We start from the raw sequence: 23,087 nt of genomic DNA, 5'->3' as shown, positions 1-23,087 counted from the left end.
TTCTTAAGTCAGTATGCTGGATGGTTCAAATTTAAAACATTGGGAGCATACAAATAACTTGAGTAAACATGGCCCCAATTTTCTATGGTGAGGTTTCACTTTGAGTGAAGAATGCAAGATTTAGCTGCTTTCTTAATGGCTTCTGCTTTTGAAGGGAGTTGATTAGGAACAATTTTTAAGTTTGCTATACAAATTCAAAATATTATTATTATTTTTATATATTTAAAATATTATTGTCTTATCTTCATTTCATTGTCTACTCATGCCTTTACGTTAGGATTTTATATTGGCAACCACTGCCACAATGTCTGCAGTATGGTTAGACCTCAAGTACATGTATTTTAACAAGAATATTTTACCGGTTTCCATGAACACTATAGATATGCCAGCAAAGTAGATCCACAAAATGCAAGAAGGATTCTGGGATCTTTTTGAAAATAATTTGGAATTGTTTCTTCATCGTTTCAAGTCTTAAAGAGCACTATTAAAGTAGAAAAATGCAATAATACAATATATGCAAAACTATCATGTTTCATAATGGCAATTCTGATGTGTACAGAGAAAAGACAATGTAAAATGGCATACTTTTCAATATTTTATGCTTTCTAATACATACATGACATATATATTACTTTATAATATATATGTCATAAAGCATGCATGACATATATGTATTACCTTGTAATAATAAACATAAAACTTATTTTTTTTTCTTAAATTTATCTAGACTGTCTATAATGTGGGCCCTGTTAACAAGAAATTAAAAACCTTTAAAGCTCTACATTTTCAGCTTTACAGGGGGTGTGAATATAAATTTTCAAGATAAATTTAGCATTGTAACAAATGAAGTACAATTAAAGAACATAAAATGTATTATGCCGAAGAGAAAAAGACCCATACTTTGACATTTGAAGTAGGGTCATTAGTCATGGTTTTAATTAGAAAATAATTCTTTACTAAATCATTCAGTTGCTAAGTAAAAGTAACATATTTTACTGTAAAATATTTCACTTGAACAGTCAAATGACCACTGGGTTTACCAACATTACAGAAGCTTTTTTTACATTTTAAATTTCAAATATAACTTTGTCTTTTACCTTTTTAACACAAAAAAGAAAGCCTTGGGTATGCAGTACATTTCATCCAAACTACTCCTTTCCAGGGACTTCCTCTATCTTGCTGAAATGAATGCAGTTTAAAAAAAACTTTTCTTGAAAGAGCAAATAAATGCTTAAGAAAGCAACTAGAGCTACATGGATAAGGTTTTCTAAATTTAATGTCTAAAGTTGGTGTTTGATCAACAGGTGGCCCCTTTGAAGTGCAGTAGTTTTTATAGCTATGTAAATTCGTTATGGGTACCAAATTCAGAAAGATCTGTTAAATTATCTGATAGGTATGAATGTACTCAGTTATCATAACACTAACACTATATTTGGTATCTGAAGAAAAATTCTGTTTCAGCTAGCATGGGATTTTGCACAGAAATCCAAATGAGTACGGCTGGATAAATGATCACAGGTAAATGGATATACCACAAAGAAGCAAATGAATAATTTAAATATCTAAGTTTCTGTTGAATTTGTTGGCAACATATGATCTCCAAAGAAATCAGTAAAGGTCATATGGATGTATTGACTGAAAGTTATCTGAAGACTTCTTTCCAACTGTGAAATGCCATTTCCAGTGACACCATCAATGTAACAGTTGTGTTCAATGACTCATTTCACAGACACCCATGTCAGATGCCAGAAGCAGCTGTAATCTCCTCCTAAAGCAGGGTTTATTTTTAACTTTTTGAGAGTAATATTGTCTAATCAACTCGACTCGCTTAATAGTCTTGAGTGATACATCTGCACCAAATATTTTGCTTATATATGCTTTGATATATTCAATATCATATTAAAAATCTATGTAGTATACTTCTATGAATTTATTTTTTATGAATGTATTTGTATCCTACACTCCAGCTATGTTTGTGTCAGTCACGTCAACCTCCACATTTATCCTAGAAAACTAACAGGGTCGTAATATGGCCTTGAGCATTGACACAGCACTGTTAAGTACACAGATAGCAAAGTCCCTTGTATGATTCTGTCTTGGGCTTATTTGCCTAGATAATGCTCATCCATGATTCAAAATAAGCAACTACTGAGACTATACACTGTATACAATTTAAAGGCAACCACCCTATTTGGTACATGAGAGTAGAAATTATCTCTTCCATACTACTGTGCATCGGGCTCAGAGAATGACTCCTCCCCTAGTTTGCTTTTAAATATAGATGTAGTTCATGCAAACACTTGTTAGTCATCCTGTGGGTTATCAGTTCTGAAAACTGTGTGCTATTCTTGAGTTTTGACTTACTTGGAATAGTATTGATTTTCATCAGGGGAGGATTTTTGCTTTTCTGTGGTAGCCCAATTGGTTTGTTCCAAAATCTGACACTGAAATTTGTCCTGGCTATCTTGTTTCACAGTTCACTCTTGAAATAGAGAGGACAACACCTTCATATATGTGATATCAGCCAGCAGATGGTGCAGTATTCCCTTCTATTTCTGAGGTTTTGTCAATGAATGGAGTTGGCTCTTTTAGTATTTGATTCACCTGTCTGCAGTTTACCTCTGGGGATGTTTCAGCATTGCTAGCACATTGTCATAGGTATTTAATTCCACCAGACCAAGACTGAAAAGTGTGAAGTAACTTCAGAGCTGTCACCCAGGACCCTTGGAGGCCATGGGACAAAGGATTTCTAGTGGTTAACCTCTCTTCTTTTGACAGTCCTCTGTTCCAAAACTGATCTTGGTCCATGCTTCTTCTCAGACACAATTACAGTCAGTGAGAATGTTTTGGTTTTCATCTGTATTATTGCTGAAGTTAGTGAAGATTCACACATTCTGGTCCTGCTTTCTTCAGCTTGTCTCAGAAGATTTCATTGCATAACTTCTTTGTTGGCAAGATGCAAAATGTAGATGTACAGCATTCATAGTAACTGTCCCAATGTATATTGCAATGTATTTTAGTATCTGTCTGGATTCTGGATTGTTATCTGGAAATGTTCAGACATTGCTTTTCATTTGAGAAGGATGTAATCTTTGTGTGTGGGAAATTGAACCAAATGAGACTATTGGGCCAATGGATGGAACAGATTTCCAAATGGATGTACCACTAAATCACTTTAAAAGCTGGGGAATGAGTTAGAAGAGTTGTCATTCAAGAGACAATCAGTTACACAATTACTTTGCCATCATATGCCACAGACCCCTTACAGCTTCTTGGCACTTTCTGAAAATCATTTGATCTTAAATATCAGTAAGGGTTTAACCAAAGTTTCCCCCTTTAAAAGATCCTGTTGATCAGTACAGAGGTTAATCTAGTTACTGTGGCTCTGAAGAAGCCATATGGTAGGTCAGGCACTTTTTATGTATGCTTGACTTCACCTTGGTGGAAATGTGTCTCTTGTAGTGTCTATAATCTATTCCAGGAAAGTGAAGAATTCAGATGTGAAAGAGGCACACATCTTAAAATATTCCAGTTACTGGAATAACCTTATCCACCCTCATGAAAGATAAGAGTTGTTATATATTTCACCATATGTAATGTCCAAAATAGTATTAAACATTACTGTGATGCCTTTTTACATGAAAATAACATTAAAATACCTATACTGAGCAAAATGCGCAGGATGCAAACTAAACAGTTTCTTGAACTCAGTTGAAATTTGGTTTGTTATATAGTTACATTAGCTCTAGAGATACACAATTAGAAGTCTTGCATGACTGGGTCACCTTTACACATATTTGTTCTTTCGTTAAGTTTAATTAGTATGAAAATAAGTATCAGTTAGGATCCTCATGTTAGGGCTTCTAGGAAGTGGAGGAGCATCCACTAGTTTGTGCATCTTATATTTGTGACTTGATTTTAAAAATTGAATAGTTAAGTCTGGCAAGAGACTGACTAGATGTCAGTGTTTTGATTTTTACACTGTTGTGTTGATTTCCTTTTAGAAGTAAGTTCAGCAAATGCATTGATAGTAATGACTTGCTTTGCCATATTTTATGTAACACAATTTGCTGTCACATATTATTCACATATTATTCCCTCATCTGAAGACGTGCTATATATATTTTAGATTTTACTACATGCACTTAAAATATTGTAGATCTCAGCTTCTGTGTCCATAGGATTAATTGTGGAGGGGGTATAATCAAAAGTAGCAAACTTAAAGTCATCCAAAATCAGTTGAAGTTGCCCACCAACCTTCTATGAGGAGCACTCCTCTTTGTGACAACTCACATAATTCTATTCAGTAAGCAGAAACTTTTATTTAGCTCCAGTCAAGAACTCCTAAGTAGGCTAGTATGGGACATTTAAGGACCAACGTGGCATTAGTAAAACTGGAATGAGTCACCAGAGGATAACCTGACCTTCTGTGGCAAACAACTTCCTCCTAGAAGAGAACATACAAAGCAGGACCTCATTCCACTGACTGTGCAAACAGAGAGCACATCTTGCAAGGGGAGCCCTGGACCTAAAGCCAGAGAACTGTTCTCACTGGTCCCACTTTCCTCCCAAATAAGCTTCATTTTTTATGAGAACTTAATGAACTTCTCCCCTGAAACTTGGAGAAAATGATGTTACTACAGTCAGTAAAAATCTTTGTCTTCTTTCCTTGGCTGACACTGTGTGTATAATAACTCTGAGTCTTCTTAGAAAATGGTATTTCACAATTCAGAATGTTTTATAGCTTTCAGAAGATTCAAGATGGTGGCAATTAGAAAAAAAAGTATCACAAAAATTGCATTTCAAAATTCATTAATTCTTAAATTACTTTAAAAGCATAGATTCAAGGAAGTACCCATATTAGAAAGTAGTCTTTCTTAATACTGCCAATGTTGTTGAACTTTGCCTCATGTTGGGCTTTTTACAAATCAGACCAGGTCTTTGAGGTAAGAACCATCTTTCCTATATGTTTGCATAGTTATCAAATTGATTTGACCGTAATATTAATTGACTCAATTACCAGAAGCTGCAGCATTATAAATTGCGAAAGTAATCTGTCGTTTTCACTTTTCCGTCTTGCATTCTGTCTTTATCACATTGGTAAATCAGTTTGTCTGCAAATTTCAATTCCTTGCAATATTCCATAATTTCTATGATTCTGAGTAATACTTTTAATTTTAAATTGTTGTGCCCTGTGATAATATCCAGGCCACAGGATCATTTCTGCTAATTCCCAGGGCACTCCATCATTAGCCTTTTTCTCCAACTACTATAACCAGCTTTTAATTGATGAAAGGACTTCATTTACCCTCCTGTGGCTACTAACTTAATAATCTCCTGAAAAGGAATCTATTAAAAGCTTTTTGAAATCCTAATGCAATATCTACAGAGCCAGATATCCTTCATCTATTATTTTTTGTTAACTTAAAACTGTGCCTTAGATTGCTTTCAGCAAGCTGAACCTGCAAAGTACAGATTTCTGCTCTGTGTCTAGCAAGGCTATTTCATAAGAGCAAGAGACATACAAAAATTTTAGTTTACTGTTTTAAACCAGCTTCTCAGTTGTTGCTGAATTTATGAGGCAACCAGTTTAGTCACTCGGCTCTTATGCATGTAGAATTCTGATTATACTTCTGAGAAGTATAGATTCTTTTTGAAAACTCAACGTAAAAGGTAGGTCGTTCTCATTAAGAGATATTATCCAAATGCTGTGTGAAATCAGTAAGATCAACTATATAATAAGAAATGAATGATCACACTGTAGACTATGTCTTCTTTCCTGGTCTGTACAGTTTTTCTTGCTTAATGATGATGTTATCCACAAATACACAGTTACATCTTTGGACATTAGTAAAATGTGAGGGAAGATTTTTCCAGTATAGAAATAAAACCTAAAAACCTGCAGATTGGAACAGGTGTATCATAGGTATGATATTTCTTTCCTCTGATAATGCTCAGAAATCCCCCACGGCAATACATTTTCGGAATTTGTGAGCAAGACTTTAACATATCTATTCCTTCAAAGAACCATTAGTAACCCCTTTACTTTGCTCAGAATAAAGGAATAATGGAAAAGACTTAAAAAAATAGCTTAATCACATTCATATACAGAAGCATACTTGCTGCAAATTTCCTTTTGTTGCAAAATGCAACTATTCCCTCTTTGGATCAACTTTGAAATTGCATAATGTCTCCAAAGTAATATATTAATGTAGACTCACCTTAAATGCTTTAAAAAATATCTTTTCTTCTTTGCTTTTGGGGAGAATGAACACAGTACCACTATTTTATTCTATTTATTATGGCCATTCTACCCACTTTCCTGCCTACAGAAAAGTCAAGAGTCAGAAACTGATAGGAACAGTCTTGTAGAATGCCCTTAAGGTAGAAAAATCACTGTTCTAATTTGCCTTTCAACCATTTGGTTTCGTCATTTTTATTACATTTTTAAAAAATATTGTGTGTGAAAACGCAGATGATAACATATAATGACATGTTTTACAAGCTTCCACAATTTCTAAAGCCATAAAACTGCCAGTTTTCCACTATATGTGTGTCTGAAACTTATAACAAAATTGGATAGACAATTCCCACAGACACATTTTTGTTTTATTCCAATGTTTGTCTGTAACTTTTAATTTTGTGTTATTAAAACAAAAAAAATTTCAAGTTAATTTGACAGACAGCTTTGCATGATTGGCAAAGAGAAAAGAAATTAATGCCAAAAAAAGAAAAAAAAGAAAACAATTATTTGGACACTAGCTTTCCAAATGGGATAGAATCAGTTGACATTCTCTCCTCATTTACCTTCACAATTAGTTCTTAAAAAATAGCATAAGAGTGTTAAGTTTCATCTTATTAAAACGGAAAAAAAAAATTCTTGGAACTAAAGATGAATATTTTTTCCAAAAAGTCAATTCCAAATTAGTTCTATACTGACAAACTGCATTATATATGTTTTTGTTGGAATGGACAAATTGATCCACTCTTCTTCTGATAAAATTTAAAACTAACTCCATATTGCATGAAGTAAATAAATGAAGACCAATCTGTCTTCCTCAAAGAGGTAGTGGGAAAGTCTTGCTGCCACCTCCTTATTGTTCATCTACTTTCAAATTGCCTTGGAGGAAGGCAGGATTAATCTCTACCTAGCCTCCTTCCCTTGCCTGTTACTGGGACAAGATTGTCCTCTTTCCTTTCATTTCCAGAGAAGAGGTGATAACTGGTGTCTAATTAAGTGTGTGCAAAACTGAAAATTCTTCTTCACAATGATAATCCTGTGTGCACTCGATAGTGAAGCAACAAAGTTAGTCCTCTGCTTCTTGCTGATGCTTAAATGCAGCTGTGAGGGATTTCTGAGATGTTGCAGCTGAGAGTGAAACTTAATCTACCATAGGGCTATGGACCCCTGAGGAGTCATTAATTCCCACTCACCTCTCAAAGTAGGTGTATATACTACATATAATATTTCACAACTATCATAAGTGCAAATTATCTTTACATGTCATGTAATGCTCATATTAGGCAATTGCAAATAAGAAAGAATAGCAAAATGTAGAGAAATAATGCCTGTCTTAATCTGAAGTTACACATTTATTGTGCTTGTGGAACTCTTACAACATATTAATAAGTAACGTAAGGAAAAAAATGAGACAATTGGGTGTGGCTAAGAAGGTGTCAGCAAGTCTTTGAACAGCAAGAAAAATGTAACTAGATAAGCATACATTCTGAAGTAGTGGAGGTACTTTTGGCTGCCACTGAGGTTATTGTGTGGTCCATTATTTGCTTTACAGAAACAATTCGCGAGTACGTTCCACATTTGTCAGAGTCATGTTTAAAGACCACTTTTCTCAGGGTGCATTCATCTTCTATTTATAATGCTTCCCTTCAATTAAGAGAAAGCAATCCTTTAAGCATAGTCTACAGCTATTTGCCCTATTAGAATAATAGTGTATTTTACATGGGTTTTTTTGGAAATCAGTTGACTGAGATAATCTAATGTGGTCAGAATCCAAACAAATAAGATCAAACTAACACTTAATTTCGTGGGGTTTTGGGGTTTTTTTGTTTGTTTTTTTTTTTTTTTTTTAGTTTGGAGTATTTCTATGTATCAGTTTGTCCCTGTTATTTCCAATGAAGAATTAATGAGAATAAAATCTGGATATTTTACATTAGGGCAAATTGATGATAACAACAGATAAGCTCTCACAGCTGCCTTGTGTGGTAGCATTCATGCTTTCCTATCTGTACTGTGCATACCTTATACATTTTAAATAATATTTTCTCTATTCGCATCTGCATCATATTGGTGGCTTATAAAGATTAATTATTCGGTTCAACTCTTTTTCCTTTCTTACTGTATTACACTGATGAACTCTTATACTGTAGCAGAAATCCTTGCTATTAGTCTGTCACATTAACATTGCGTGTCATAATCCAGGGGGTTTTGTGTCATCCTGGTTTTTGTTGTCTGATATGCTGACCCTCCTCTATATTGGCAAGACCTGCCTGATCTGTATAATCAGCAAAGTATATATTTACAAAATCTAAATTCAGGTAGTACAATGAAAAAGATTTATGAAAATTCAAGGATAGAATCCCCTCCCCCCAGAAATGTCCTAGATTATCTTCTGGATGGCAACTCGCAGACTGTTAGCAATTCACACGTGTAACTGAGAATCCATTTGTTAAATAATAATTAATTCTTAGGTTGTATTGATAGGAAGCTATTTCACATTGGTTTGTTTTGTTTGGTTTTTGTTTTTTTTTTTGCTATCTGGGGAGAGGTTTACAGATTTACACAAATTTGTATCTTTTTTCACCTTGCCCCCATTTCTCATGGAATCACTGATCTTCTTGTTACTTAGGGAACAATATGACCTTCCTGTTGACTATTAGTTTTCTTCACTTTTGTAACCCTAGTAAGATTAGATTATCAACTTCAGGTGTGGCAACTGAAAATAAAATGTTTATCATATGCAGGACCATCACTGTTCCTAGTAGCAATTGTTCTCCAAATAATATCTGTGTAGTATGTCTGCTGTAATGCCATAAATTGGAGAATTTGATTTTCAGAGTTCTTGATCATATCCAGTTCTAACCATTGTTGCTTACAGTGGATTATGAATAGTTTTGCCATATTGCCAGATAATTTTGATCAAATATTTCTGTTTTAGGCATGTTTCTCATCCATACATATCAAGCATGAGCCAAAAGTAAGTGGATGCTTTTTATTATGAGTGTTTCCCCAGAATTTGAAAAGAATTCACATGGATTAGGCTGCAGTGTCAGTTGAGAGAAAGCAGTGGAAAAATGCTGGAGAGAGGCAAATGAGGCAATTAGTCTACAGGGATAAGGAGTTGTTTTGCTTCAGTTTGGAGATATATGTAGAAAGAAACTCATTGTGCAGGTAGAAGTAATAGCTGGAAAATAATTACCGATTATATGCACCTAAAATTAGAAAGAGAAATTTGTTTAGAGCTACATTGTCTTTAAGGTACACATCATAGCTGAGAATTTTTCATACCATAGTCAGTGTTTTCAGACTTAAAAGTTACTGTGTTCCAGCTTCATTTAAAAGAGCAATAGGAGTAAAAAGAGAGTAATTCTTGCTGGAAAACTTGGAGGGACTAAATACAGAATTGAGCTTTGTACCATAAGCAAAGCTACCATATTAAACACTCCATTAAATCAAGTCTAGGAAATACTAGTGAGCATTACTCGCTCCATAGTGAAGATTAAAACTAAGATCCCACTATGAATTAAGAGACAAGAGCCTTGAATACAGAGACGAAAACAGATCTTAAAAGGAACTATAGAATCCTCATGAAATCTTAACAATCCTTACAAAAAACTCCTGGTTTTCTTTATCAAATCAGCAAATCCAGAGATTCTTTTACTATACTTAATTTTAATGCCTTAGATAAAGACATTAAATGAGTACATAAGCAGTTATATGTAATGTTTCTAGGAGATCAAATCCAATTTTTGGATAATCATATCAAAGACATAATATTATGTAATCAGTTGTGTGAAATGAGATGGAAAATTAAGTTGTTTATGTATCTTAAACACTACCTTCTAAAACTTGTGTTTGCCTTATAGATTACCAGATTACTTTAAATATGATTATTTAAGAAAGGCGAATTACATCCTTATTGTAAAATGTCTATACCTGAAGTTCTCTCAAATAGCTTGCTTTCTTCAGCTAATAGGCAGATTAGCTGCAAAGATTATTTTTGCTATTTACAATCCAGTCTCTTTACCTTGGTTATCGTTTTCTCAGCAGTCTTGCCTCTCACTATGAGTTGCTTCATAGGAACAGATTTTCTGCGGGACAAATTAACTGTGATACTGCAATCAGTTTCCTCCCATCTTGTGCATTGGTTATACATATTGATAAAGCAACAATAATGAACTGTATATTGTTTCTTTTTCACCCAGGGAGCATAAGTAGCACGGAAATTTAATGAAACACAGAATCATAGAATAGTTAGGGTTGGAAAGGACCTTGAGATCATCTAGTTCCAACCCCCCTGCCATGGGCAGGGACACCTCACATTAAACCATGTCACCCAAGGCCTCATCCAACCTGGCCTTGAACACCACCAAGGATGGAGCATTCACAACCTCCCTGGGCAACCCATTCCAGTGCCTCACCACCCTCACAGTAAAGAATTTCTTCCTTATATCTAATCTAAACTTTCCCTGTTTCAGTTTTAACCCATTACCCCTTGTCCTATCACTACAGTCCCTGATGAATAGTCCCTCCCCAGCATCCTTGTAGACCCCCTTCAGATACTGGAAGGGGTAGACCCCCTTCAGATACTGGAAGGCTGCTATGAGGTCTCCACGCAGCCTTCTCTTCTCCAGGCTGAACAGCCCCAACTTTCTCAGCCTGTCTTCATACAGGAGGTGCTCCAGTCCCCTGATCATCCTCGTGGCCCTCCTCTGGACTTGTTCCAACAGTTCCATGTCCTTTTTATGTTGAGGACACCAGAACTGCACACAATACTCCAAATGAGGTCTCACAAGAGCAGAGTAGAGGGGCAGGATCACCTCCTTCGACCTGCTGGTCACGCTCCTCTTGATGCAGCCCAGGATACGGTTGGCTTTCTGGGCTGCGAGCACACACTGAAGCCGGCTCATGTTCATTTTTTCATCAACCAACACCCCCAAGTCCTCCTCTGCAGGGCTGCTCTGAATCTCTTCTCTGCCCAACCTGTAGCTGTGCCTGGGATTGCTCCGACCCAGGTGTAGGACCTTGCACTTGGCATGGTTAAACTTAATAAGGTTGGCATCAGTCCACCTCACAAGCGTGTCGAGGTCTCTCTGGATGGCATCCCTTCCCTCTGGTGTATCAGCCGAACCACACAGCTTGGTGTCATCGGCAAACTTGCTGAGGGTGCACTCAATCCCACTGTCCATGTCACCGACAAAGATGTTGAACAAGACCGGTCCCAACACCGATCCCTGAGGGACACCACTCGTTACAGGTCTCCAGCTGGACATCGAGCCATTGACCACAACTGTTTGAGTGCGGCCATCCAGCCAGTTCTTTATCCACCAAGTGGTCCATCTATCAAATTGATGTCTCTCCAATTTAGAGACAAGGAATGTCATGTGGGACAGTGTCAAAGGCTTTGCACAAGTCCAGGCAGATGACATCAACTGCTCTGCCCCTGTCGATCAGTTTTGTAGCCCCATCATAGAAGGCCACCAAATTGGTCAGGCAGGATTTCCCCTTAGTGAAGCCATGCTGGCTGTCACTAACCACCTCCTTGTTTTTCATGTGCCTTAGCATGCCTTCCAGGAGAATCTGCTCCAAGAGTTTGCCAGGCACAGAGGTGAGACTGACTGGTCTGTAATTCCCCAGGTCATCCATTTTCCCCTTCTTGAAAATGGGGGTTATATTTCCCTTTTTCCAGTCATTGGGAACTTCACCTGACTGCCATGATTTTTCAAATATGATGGCCAGTGGCTTAGCAACTTCATTCGCCAGCTCCTTCAGGACCCGCGGATGGACTTCATCCGGTCCCATGGACTTGTGTACGTTTGGGTTTTTAAGATGGTCTCGAACCAGATCCTCTCCTACAGTGGGCCTAGGGTCTTTATTCTCACAGTCCCTGCGTTCGCCTTCCAAGACTTGGGTGGTGCAGTCAGAGACTTTGCCACATAACATTTTGCTGATTACAGTACAGTTGGTTTTGTTGTGTGGTCATATTTTATGGTAATATATCAGTTTTTATTGCTTGACCTATTTACTGAAAATTCAGAAGCTGAGTTATCACAACTTACAAACCGTTAGTACAGAAGTTCATAACAATTATTGTGAGATTTTTTAACATCCATGGTTACAGCTTTATTGTCACATGTGGACAAATTTTGCCAAGATTTTGAGCTTTAATCAGCATTTTTCGTAGGTGGATGTGGAAAACAAAAGAATTTTTGTGGGTGTAAACAGAAAAAAATCACATTTTTCTCAGAACAGCTGTATAATAGCTGCTTTTAAAAGCTAAATTGTAAACACACAAGGAAGGGGTTTCACACCATAGAATGTGAGGCAAAATATTTCTGGCTTCCATGTTGTGGGAGTTATTACAGAGCACAAAATGCTAAGTAAAATTGGTTGTATTGCTGGACAGCTAACCCTTGAAGAAATGAGTTAGAAATCAGATTCCTTTTCAGAGCCATGCCAGTTGCCAGCCACTTAGGGCTTTGGATCTGAGAAGCGAGGAGTACACACAAATGCTTTATGATCTACAGCTTGTCATATTTTGTGGAGATTTTTTTCATAATAAGGCTTTTGTGTCATGTAAAAATCAGATTTGTTTTTAAACTCAGAAATCATATATACCTTAAGGTTATTATATTATTTCTATGTGTGTATAATGTCTAACTGTAAGACAGAGCTGGTAGATGCAGGTAATATCTTTTATTGACCGGTTATAATAATTGAAAAGCTTTTGAACACATATGCTTTATTTATATCTAAAAGAGAAAAAGCATATTTCAAGGGCAAAGAACAGCTGAGAAAAATTGCTCAGAGTAACAGAAATACCACATCTTTCAGAAGAGATAACTGGTAGATACAGTTAGGGGGGGTGTTAGCAAAGAGATTACACTGTATGTGTTTTGAGCAGAATAGTTGCCCATCCTGATGCAGGAATCTAACATGGATGTGTATACATCAAGGATATTTTTCCATGGAAATAGCTTGTAGTTTTGAAAGAGTTGTCAAAAACCCATGGAAGGAATGATTTCTTAAAAAAAACACAAAGACATCATCTGCTAAAGGTGGTTTTCCTTATGAAGTCACACCCCAAGTTTTATGAAAACCATTTGCATTACTAATTGTATCTCTCTCTTTCACATCTAAACCTTTCCCCAGACACAAGTAGCTGTTGCAGATTTTGGTTTTGATTTTCTGAAATGAGAGGATTCAGTAACAAAAAGTGCCATCTAATAATCTTATAAACAACAAATTAAAAGATAAAAAGGGCATCTTATTGTCCTATGGACAGCGAACAGGAAAAAATTGATGCATTTGATCCTGCTTTTTTGTCAATATTTTATGTCTGCTTAGACACTTCTTACCTGATAGAGGTTTCTTGCTGTAATGAACTACTCAGACTTAGGCTCGTCACCAGAAGTTTGTAGTTGTATTGCAGTCTTCTGTTCTTAGTAACTTTGAGGGCAGACGTCTTTTGCCATTTCACAAGTATTGTCTGTGTAATGCTGATTGCCCTCAAGAAATACAAAATCTATCAGTTTATGAATTTAAATATCTTCTGATTCTTGTTTTGGAAAGATCTTCATACATGGTTGCCTAGTATAGATATTTTCAAACTTTCTAAAGAATTGACCCTGGGATATTAAACTTAAACAGGAGGAGTTCAGGTTAGGTACATGGAAAAAGTTCTTTACTGTGAAGGTGATGAAGCACTAGATCAGGCTGCCCAATGAAGTCATAAATGCTCCATCCTTGTCAGTGTTCAAGGCTGGGTTGGACAGACCCTTGAGCAACATGATCTAGAATGAGGCATCCCTACCCATAGCAGGGGGCTTGAAACTAGATGATCTTAAGGTCCTGTCCACCCCTAACCATTCTATGATTCTGTATAGTTCTATATTGACCCTAAAGGCATCTGATAAAGGCGTTTTTTCTTGTGAACCAAAAGCCAATGATGAAAATTTACAGAGAAGTCATCATATGAGGTGCTGTGAAAATAGGAAATTTAGCTTTCATTTGTTCCTTCTTCTATATGGTTCATTACCGGGATTTGATTTCACTTACATAAGTGTATAGGTATTATATAATTGTTCTTTTTAGTCTCCTATAAGAGATTAACAGTCAATGTATGTGAGACTATGTAAGTATGTGTCCTGGGTTCAGCAGCAGCAGTCAGTTTTTCTCCTTCTTAGTAGCTGGTGCAGCGCTGTGGTTTTGACTTTCGGCCTGGGAAAAATATTGATAAAGCTGATGTTTTCAGTTGTGGGTCAGAATGTTTATCCTGACCAAGGACTTTGTGAGTCTCATGCTCTGCCAGGGAGGAGGAGAAGACGGGAGGAAGCAGGGACAGGACACCTGACCCAAACTAGCCAAAGAGGTATTCCATACCACAGCACGTCATGCCCAGGATGTAGAACGGAGAGTTCCCGGAAGGGCTGGATCATGGCAGGGTGGGGGTGAGGTACCGGTTGGTGAGCGGTTGTATTCTCTTTCTTGTTATTTCCTTTATCATTATTACTATTGGTGGTAGCAGTAGTGATTTGTGTTATACCTTAGTTATTAAACTGTTCTTATCTCAACCCGTGGGAGCTGCGTTCTTTTGATTCTCCTCCCCGTCCCTCAAGGAGCGGAGGGAAGAAAGGTGGGGGGGGAGGAAGTGGACTTCGTGGTTCTGATTTACGGCCTGGGCTTAAACCACGACAGTATGTAAATGGCATTATGTCTGCCAATAGTGGGATGCTCACAGCCTATGTAAAGGACATACTTTCAAGTATCTGTTCCAGTTAATTTTTTTTATCATGGACTCATCAGTTTCAACACGAAAGATTGAAGCAGTCAAGTCAGTAGTTAAGGTGTGCAAGGTGAGGATTCAGATCTGCTCAAAGTCAAGCAGGGAGGAAAATGAATCCTGGTTGCAAAGAGAGAATGTATATCTTCTGGTTGCTAACTATGGGACTTGCCAGAGAAGAGTAAACCCTGAAGCTTGTTAGGTGTGAAGGAGGAGGCTTCTCCCCTGTTCCAAAACATAATCTCCCTGGAAAATAGGGTGGCAGCTAAGAAGTGTTTTAAAGATGGAAATGGATGCCTAAAGAGATGGATTGGTCTCAAACCATGTCCCTAAGTGCCACATTTACACATCTTTCAAATACCTCCAGGGATGATGGCTCAACCTCTTACCTGAGCAGCCTGTTCCAATGCTTGGCAATGATTTTGATGAAATTTTTTTTTTCTAATATCCAATCTAAACCTACCCTCATGCAACTTGAGGCCATTTCCTCTTATCCTGTCACTTTTTACTTGGGAGAAAAGACTGACACCCACTACAACCTCCTTTCAGGTAGTTGTAGAGAGCAGTAAGGTCTCTCTCCTTGGCAATGCTATGTTAACAATTGGACTCAATGATCTTAAAGGTCTTTTCCAACCTAAAATGTTTTATGATTCTATTATCTCCAAATTATTTTGAGGATAATATTCTGTTCAGAGAACGTGCTTTGCTGTTGAGCCACTTCTTTGCTGTATTTGACAGGCTGAAAGCAAACTTCTGGTTCTCTCTGGCTATCCTGACTGTGTGTAACATCAGAGTACTGGTGGGTGGAAGAAGGAAAGCAGAACAAAACTAGCAGTTTGCAAAATCCCTTTCAAAGTCTATAACTTGGGAAGGTTAACACACTTTGTATTTTAGGATTGGAAGGAGATTCCTATTAGAAAGAGGTACCTAAGTTTTCCACCTTTTTTCACAGTACAGACTTATGTAATTTCTTCAGAATTCTGCTCCTGAAATTAATAGGAAATAAAATTAGGTCAGTATTCTAGAAAGCTGGGAATTCTGAAAAAATATTTATATTTGTGCCATGCTGGATATCTGTTGGTTAAAGGACTCGTTCTCTTATTTGTTCTTTTGAGTGTCCAAGTGAAGATGTAAAGATCAGATTTTTCTGAAGTAAATAGAATGTTATTTTTAAAATGGCTGGTTTGATTCCTACGGGTAACTTACAAAGCAAAGTTTGTAAGCAAGAATACCAGAATCTAATATTGACTTATCAAAAATGGAAAATATGTGGTAGCATATTCATTGTCACTATTTTCTTTAGGTCTAATATTTCTGTATTTCGATATCTGGCCATAAACTATATTTGAGACTTACTGATATTCAGCAATGATACAAAATTAATTCTTAAACATACCTCTGTAAGCATGAATTATCTGTTGGCTTCATCATATTGTATCAGTATTGAGAAATTGCATTTATTTTCTTATTTATTTTGTATTTTCAGGTAGAGATAGAAAGCCTGGACTATAATTCCTATCTGCCTATTTTTTTTCATGGCCTTTGTGAAATGACATTTCCACATGAGTTTTTTGCTCGTCAAGGAATTCATGACATGCTGGAACATGGTGGAAACAAGATTCTTCCTGTCATTCCTCAGCTCATTATTCCAATAAAAAGTAAGTAAATATGTGTAATAAAAAAATCCATAAAATTGCATTTATATAGTGTAGATTTTGATAAGTTGCTAATTAAGCGGTATAACATGACAGGCTGTACATTTCATGAAGATTATTGCAAATGTGAGTAAATTGTAAGGTGTAAGGACAGAAGGTTTATGTCTTCAGTCACCTGGTACATGCAGTAATCCAGAATAGACTGTCTGGTTAATATTTTTCTGATTATAAATGTGGGTCTTGGGCTTTGTAAATGTGAAGTGTCTTTTTCTTCCCTGATTTTGTGTATTATTATATAAAACCATTAATGCATAAACCAGTTCATCTAAAATGACAGAGGAATGAACAGATGAAACTTACGAATTATGTTTCTTTCTGCCCTTTTTATTTATTCTACAATTGTCAGATATCTACTTACTAGATATCTTTTCTATCATCATTCTTATTGCTTTGCATATACATGTATCTATCTAAATTGGAAATTCTGCCTGACTAATGTTGTATGTAGAATTTTGGCATTTAAAAGTATTATTTTAAAATATTCAGACATAATTCTTTGTAGAAAAAAAATGTGAAAGGTACTAAGTTCTTTTAATACAAGTGTAATACCACTAAAATTCCAAGTTTAAAAAAACCCTAAACTTATTTTTTTGAAACACCTTGTATTTCAGACATATTGTTTTGTTCTTTCCTGTGTCTTTAGATTAGTGTCTTAAGGAGATATGATTCTGAACCATCACCCTTTATTAGTTAGGTATTATGATTCTTAAGTCTGCATGCTACACTTGTACTGCTAGATGCTCATATTTTTTAAGCTTGGCTTCTGTTTTATCGTTGCTCAGTATCATTGGTATCATTGCTGTCCTTCCTATTTTCGTGAGATGATTCAGCATCAATGCTAATACAGAATAAAATGGAGTGATTGTATTTGTGATACAGAATGGAGTCAAATACAGTTTTGGAAAAGGGGAAAAGGAATGTCATTTAAGCCTGATAATACTGAAATAATAATGTTGAAAGGGTCAGAATTGTGTTTTGTTCACTCAATTTATTCCCCATTTTAAGAGATTAATTATAGAATTCATTATCTATATCTTACTGTAGATTTTGAAAATGTCAGAAGGAATATATAATACTCAGAATGGTTACTCTGAAAGTGACACTTGTGAAAGGTTTATGAAAACTATCTTACATGTTTTTTCTCTGAAAAGGGAACACATAGAGAGAGAAATCATGTCTTTTCTTTAAATCTGTTTTTCCAGCACAATCCAAGTATATTTATAGTAATACTTTTTTTTTTTTAAGCTGAAATAATTTCTTTAAAAAAGACTTCAAGTTTATGACAGCAGCTACACAGTTAGGATTTAAAAGTCTTGCTGAGACCAGAATCTAGCTCAGAAGTAATTATCTAGAAGCTTTAGCTGTTACACAACATTTAGCATTAGAAAGAGACTGCTAGGTAAGGATATTTGTATGGGTTTGATATATAGACTTTTAAATTAAGTCATAATTTATTATTCTGGAACACATTCAAGATCTGCTAGCTCAATTTCGTTGTTGGTTCTGCTTTATTTTATTGTACAGTGCTTATTTTTTATTTTACAAAGCTTCTGTATGGACTTTAATGTGTGAAGAGTCTAAGTATTATCAGTGATAAAGGCGTCTTCCTAATCAAAGACATATTAATATTAAAAAGACACTGCCATCTCAAGGAATCTGTAAGTGTACTTCAAGAGTTTCTAAATTTACTATGACTGTGTAATATAGGAGTCAGAACTATACATTTGTGTGACTCAGCTGCATCCACAATAAAGTCAGCTATGTTTTACACATATTACTGTCTCTAAAGTCACCATGGGGTGAGTTATATCTGCTTAACCCATCTTCTTCTAGATTCATACCATATTTCTATTGTGAGTGAATCAAGTAATGGTTAGGCAAGATAATATATACAATAGAAGGGAAAAGGATAAAAGAAAGACAGAAAAATAACTCTACAGATAGAATGTTTTTTTAAGTATTTTTGTCTCCTGCATGTTCATCAAAGGAAAATATTGGTAAAAAGCTGTTCTCTAAAAACATTTTTAATTACGAATTAGAATTCTGTACTATATTCTAATGATTTAAGAAATTATCCTCCACCTGTCCTTGCTTAATGTTCACATTTCTTGAACACTATATCATTAAGATGGAAAATATTTATATATTGTTATATTCTTTCTTATAATAATATTATTTAATGAATCTGGGTTTCAGATTCATTTTCACTGTAAGCCCAAACCAAAACATTTTCAGAGTGGCATTACTATTAAACTCATATCATTTCAATGATGTAGTTTATAGCTGCACTGTTGCAGATGAAGGAAGAGATGATCAAAAGGAACATCTTGATAGATGCTAGTGAAGAAAATAACGTGAAATTATATACTTAAGCATCCTGGATCGCTCAGTTGCCAGAATCCTTTCTATTCTGTACTGTGAATCCTAAAACAGACACATAGGCAATCTGAACTTAGGCCTAGGAGCCAATAAATCTCACATCTTTACACTTAAATTGTAACTTAGATGGAAATATTGTCTCTACACAGTTGCAGTCAGCAGACCATCACTTCTGATTGAGTCCAAAAAGAATAATTTCCATCCTTAGAAACACTGAAGTTTTCCTTTTTGAGGCTTTTTCCGTGCTGTTAAAAATCCCTTCTGTGACACAGTAGATCAAGGACTTCCAATAAGGGAAACAGATTTTTTGTGAGTCAGGTACAGAGAAATACACAGAACAGTCCTCCCTCAGTGTCACCTAGAATCCTTTTTTAATGTTTAATAAATTTATAAATTAAACTCATTTATGTTTTCGTATTTTCCATGTTCTATTTGCATGTAAAATGTGGATTGTTGTCTTGGACAGCAGTGTAGTTAATTTCCATTTAATGTCAAATCAGTGTCACTGTTGCATTTAGACATGTAAAGTTGAACCTGTTGCTAGCAGTTCTAAGCACATTTATATTTATTTCTTCATCTATCTTCACTGTCTTTGAGATTTTAATAGTCATTATATTCTTCCTTCAATACTGAAATATTTTTCTTGAATAAATATGGTTTTCTGGGCTACAGTCTTTTTCTTTCTGTAAGTCACGTAAATTGATTTGTGTCATCTAAAGGAAGTAAACTAAACCTTTAATGGAATTATTACCTTCCTCCCCACTAACTGTTGCTCCTGAGAACCAGTTCTGGTTGTTAAGATCACAGGCTGAAAATTAACTCTAAACAAACTTCTTTGTATAGACCTACAATGCTTTTAAATAAAGCAAAGATCTCTGGTTAAAAAAAATAGAAAAAATTGTCTTGATTCCTAAATACCAAAACATTTCCCCTGTATGCTCCATCAAGCAGCACAAGTGATTGCAGTTAGAAAGTCTATGTTAGATTCTTCCACTCAAATCTGATGATTTCAGGTAGTTTCAAATAGTTTAGAAACTAGATTCTTTTTCACTCCTGTCTATGAGGAGAAATTGTTTCTCATTCAGTAGAAATAGATCTCATCCATGTTTGGAAAGTGAAATCTGCAGTTAACATCTCTCACTTTTGCAGTTGGAGATCAAGCTACAGTCTCCTGAATTTATTAATTTATTAGGTTTTAACATTTATTTAGTACTGAATATCATCTGCCATTTTATCACCCAATTATTCTGTATGATAAAATCCTTCTGCAGTTTTTCAAAGTCAGCACTTTGCAATCTGGGATAACTTTATACTATCAGAAAACTTTGTTATCATTAGTAAACATCTCTTCCAAATCATCTCTGAATATGTACTGAAACCCATGTACTTCAACACAGATTCCTGCAAGGCTCTACTAGCCTAGGAGATACTCCTGCTCTGTGGCCATTTATTGTTGCCTTCTTTTCCTATCTCTAAACAGTTATTTATTTATATGGAAACCATGGCAGTTAAGTGTTTTAAAAGCATTCAGTGAGGGACCTTATCAAATACATTTTGAAAGTCTAAGAAAACCATATCATCAGGCTTTTCTTGTCCACATTCTTCTTCTTCTTCAAGGACCTACAGTACATTTACAACACTATTTTTGCAGTACAGATGCCAATATTACCAGTTTCTGGCTCCCCAGATCTTTCCTGAAATCTTCTTTAAAAAATGAAGTCACATTTCATTGATAGGAAAGCTGTTTTAGTTGAGAGGGTGGGGTGAATACTCTAGTGCAGTTTAATAGCTTGAGGCAGCAAAGGATGTACATCTAGGTCTGGACTGAAGCTCTGTAAACTGGTATAGCCACTGAGGTTTTGGGGACTTTATTCTCCGTGTGTTCTTTATACTAGTTATTCTTTATACTAGTTATTGCTTTAAACTAGTAATAATTAACTAATTAACTAGTTAATAATAATTCTTTATAGTAGTTAAAGGCTTGCAAATGTTAATAGAATTCAAGTTTTACAGATGCCAATCTAGTAAAATACTACAATTGCAAGCACTGCTAAAGCTGAAAAAAAGCTATTGACTTTCATATTCTGCTAGATCCCGTTCCTTGCAAGTATCAATGATTTGCTTGCGGATCTTAGCCTTTTCTGTGTCTTAGGCTGTGTCTTCACAGGACAAAGTCTTTGATGACAAAATTGGTCTATGGTTTTCATGCTTTGCCCGCTATTCCTTTTTCTCATCACCTCACTGTATAACATCACTCATTCAGTTATACTGGAAGTAGTATCTGTACATTTATATTGTGAATTGGATCAGGACCTTACCTGACTAAAAAAGTACAAAACACAAGGTTGTTATTCTGGTTTTTACTCACACTCGATTGAAACACTTTGTTTTGTAACAGCCTTCATTGCTTTTCTGTAAAATTAGCTTAAAACTTTTATTATATCAGTTCAGGTAATTATTTTTCAAGTTTTGAACAAAGTTCTCTGTAAAACAAGTATGTATCGCTTTAATCAATTGAATTTTGAGAACACTTCATGTTAGCAGTTCTTTAACCTGACCCTCTGAATTTAAAAAAAGAAGCCCTTGATCAACAAGATTAAGTAGATCACAACAACTGAAGCATCTTTACCCTGACTGCTTCTTGTCCTGCAGGAGACCTGCTCTATGTATCTTGTTCTGCTTTAGGCAAAGAAAAATTTTCTAAAACAGGTACCTTATTTACAAATTGGCAGGAGGGAGATATCAAAGCAGACTAAGCTGGTTTTAATCCTTGGTTGTGAGATCTAAGGAAAAATGGAAACTGTCAGTGCATTTCTGAACAGAATCACAGGTGTACTTGGAAAAGGGGTTGAATATAATTGAAGGCCAGTGCAAATTAAAGACAATTAAAATACCATCATAGCTTTAAATATAACTGCCAAAATCTAAACTTTAATTTTTAGAGAATATATGGAAGTTTGGAGAATCTGATTTGTTTAGACTGTCACTGTGCTATCTGGGGAGGAACATATTGATTCAGCCTCTTCTGTGAAAATGCACTATCTCATGGAAAAGACTGACTGTATACTGGGAGAAATTCTGTCATGTTTCCTGGCTTTTAAAATGTATCAATTCCATACTTCATTATATAGTTGCATTGAGCAACTAGCTAAGCTAGAGGGTCTCCTAGAAAAGTGTTTATCCTAATCACAAGCAAAATTCTCAAGCTTATGTACCATTAAAGTAGAAAACATCAGAACTGCCACACAACAATTTATTGGGTTAGGGTTTGCTTCAAAGTTGTTTCTTAAGAGAATTATACAATGCATCACATTTAGACTAGATGACCAAAAGGGAAATATATACCAGTGACAGAGGGACGTCCTCTTGAAACCCTTTAGGGAGCAGAAATGTATCTTTTAACTGAGAAGCAAACTAGTCATTCACTTTGCTATTATTGTGAAGATCCATGTCTTATAGCAAACTTCTAGGTCAGGAGGCAACAGCCTAGCATTCTTTCAAAGTGGAATACTTTGGTTATTACGAATGTTTCCTTCTTCAGGGATGTGTAGCTGTACTGTGCCAAGAGTTTTCATTGGTCTGCTTTATTCCTGTGTCAGGATGCTAGTACTTTCTTGCATTTTTATTAACCTCTGGATATCACTGACATTTTTCAAAATGTTGAGATATACTTATTTCATATACTGCATTAAAATTTGCTTCCTTTGATTCGTGTGGGAGAATGGTCTCCAGTGATGTTAGTACACAGAAAATAATTACCGGATTTTTAAAAGATAAACATATGTTTGAAATTGGTGTATCCTTGGGGCAGGGACTGTCTCTAATTAAGTGTTTATGAAGTGCCTAATACAATCAAGCCAGAAGCTGTTTGACTGCTATGCATGCAGCAGTCCAAATATTTAATAATAATAATAACAACACTTCTGCAGTCAATTTGATATTACTTTTGATATTTGCAAGTGTTTTCCAAACA

General features: G+C 35.6%; 1 protein-coding gene across 1 annotated transcript in view; it reads left to right on the top strand.

Moving 5' to 3' along the window:
- PACRG (parkin coregulated) overlaps nt 1–23,087 on the top strand; it is a gene marked incomplete at its 3' end in the record, with an annotated part of 237,180 nt that overhangs the window by 117,567 nt on the left and 96,526 nt on the right. The window contains exon 3 of the mRNA XM_080617016.1: nt 16,507–16,678. Coding sequence (XP_080473142.1) covers nt 16,507–16,678 — 172 coding nt within the window. The remainder of the gene's footprint in view (nt 1–16,506; nt 16,679–23,087) is intronic.

This window comes from Psittacula echo (assembly GCF_963264785.1).
Source record: "Psittacula echo genome assembly, chromosome: 4".
Lineage (NCBI taxonomy): Eukaryota > Metazoa > Chordata > Aves > Psittaciformes > Psittacidae > Psittacula > Psittacula echo.
This window is presented reverse-complemented; position numbering and strand designations above follow the sequence as displayed.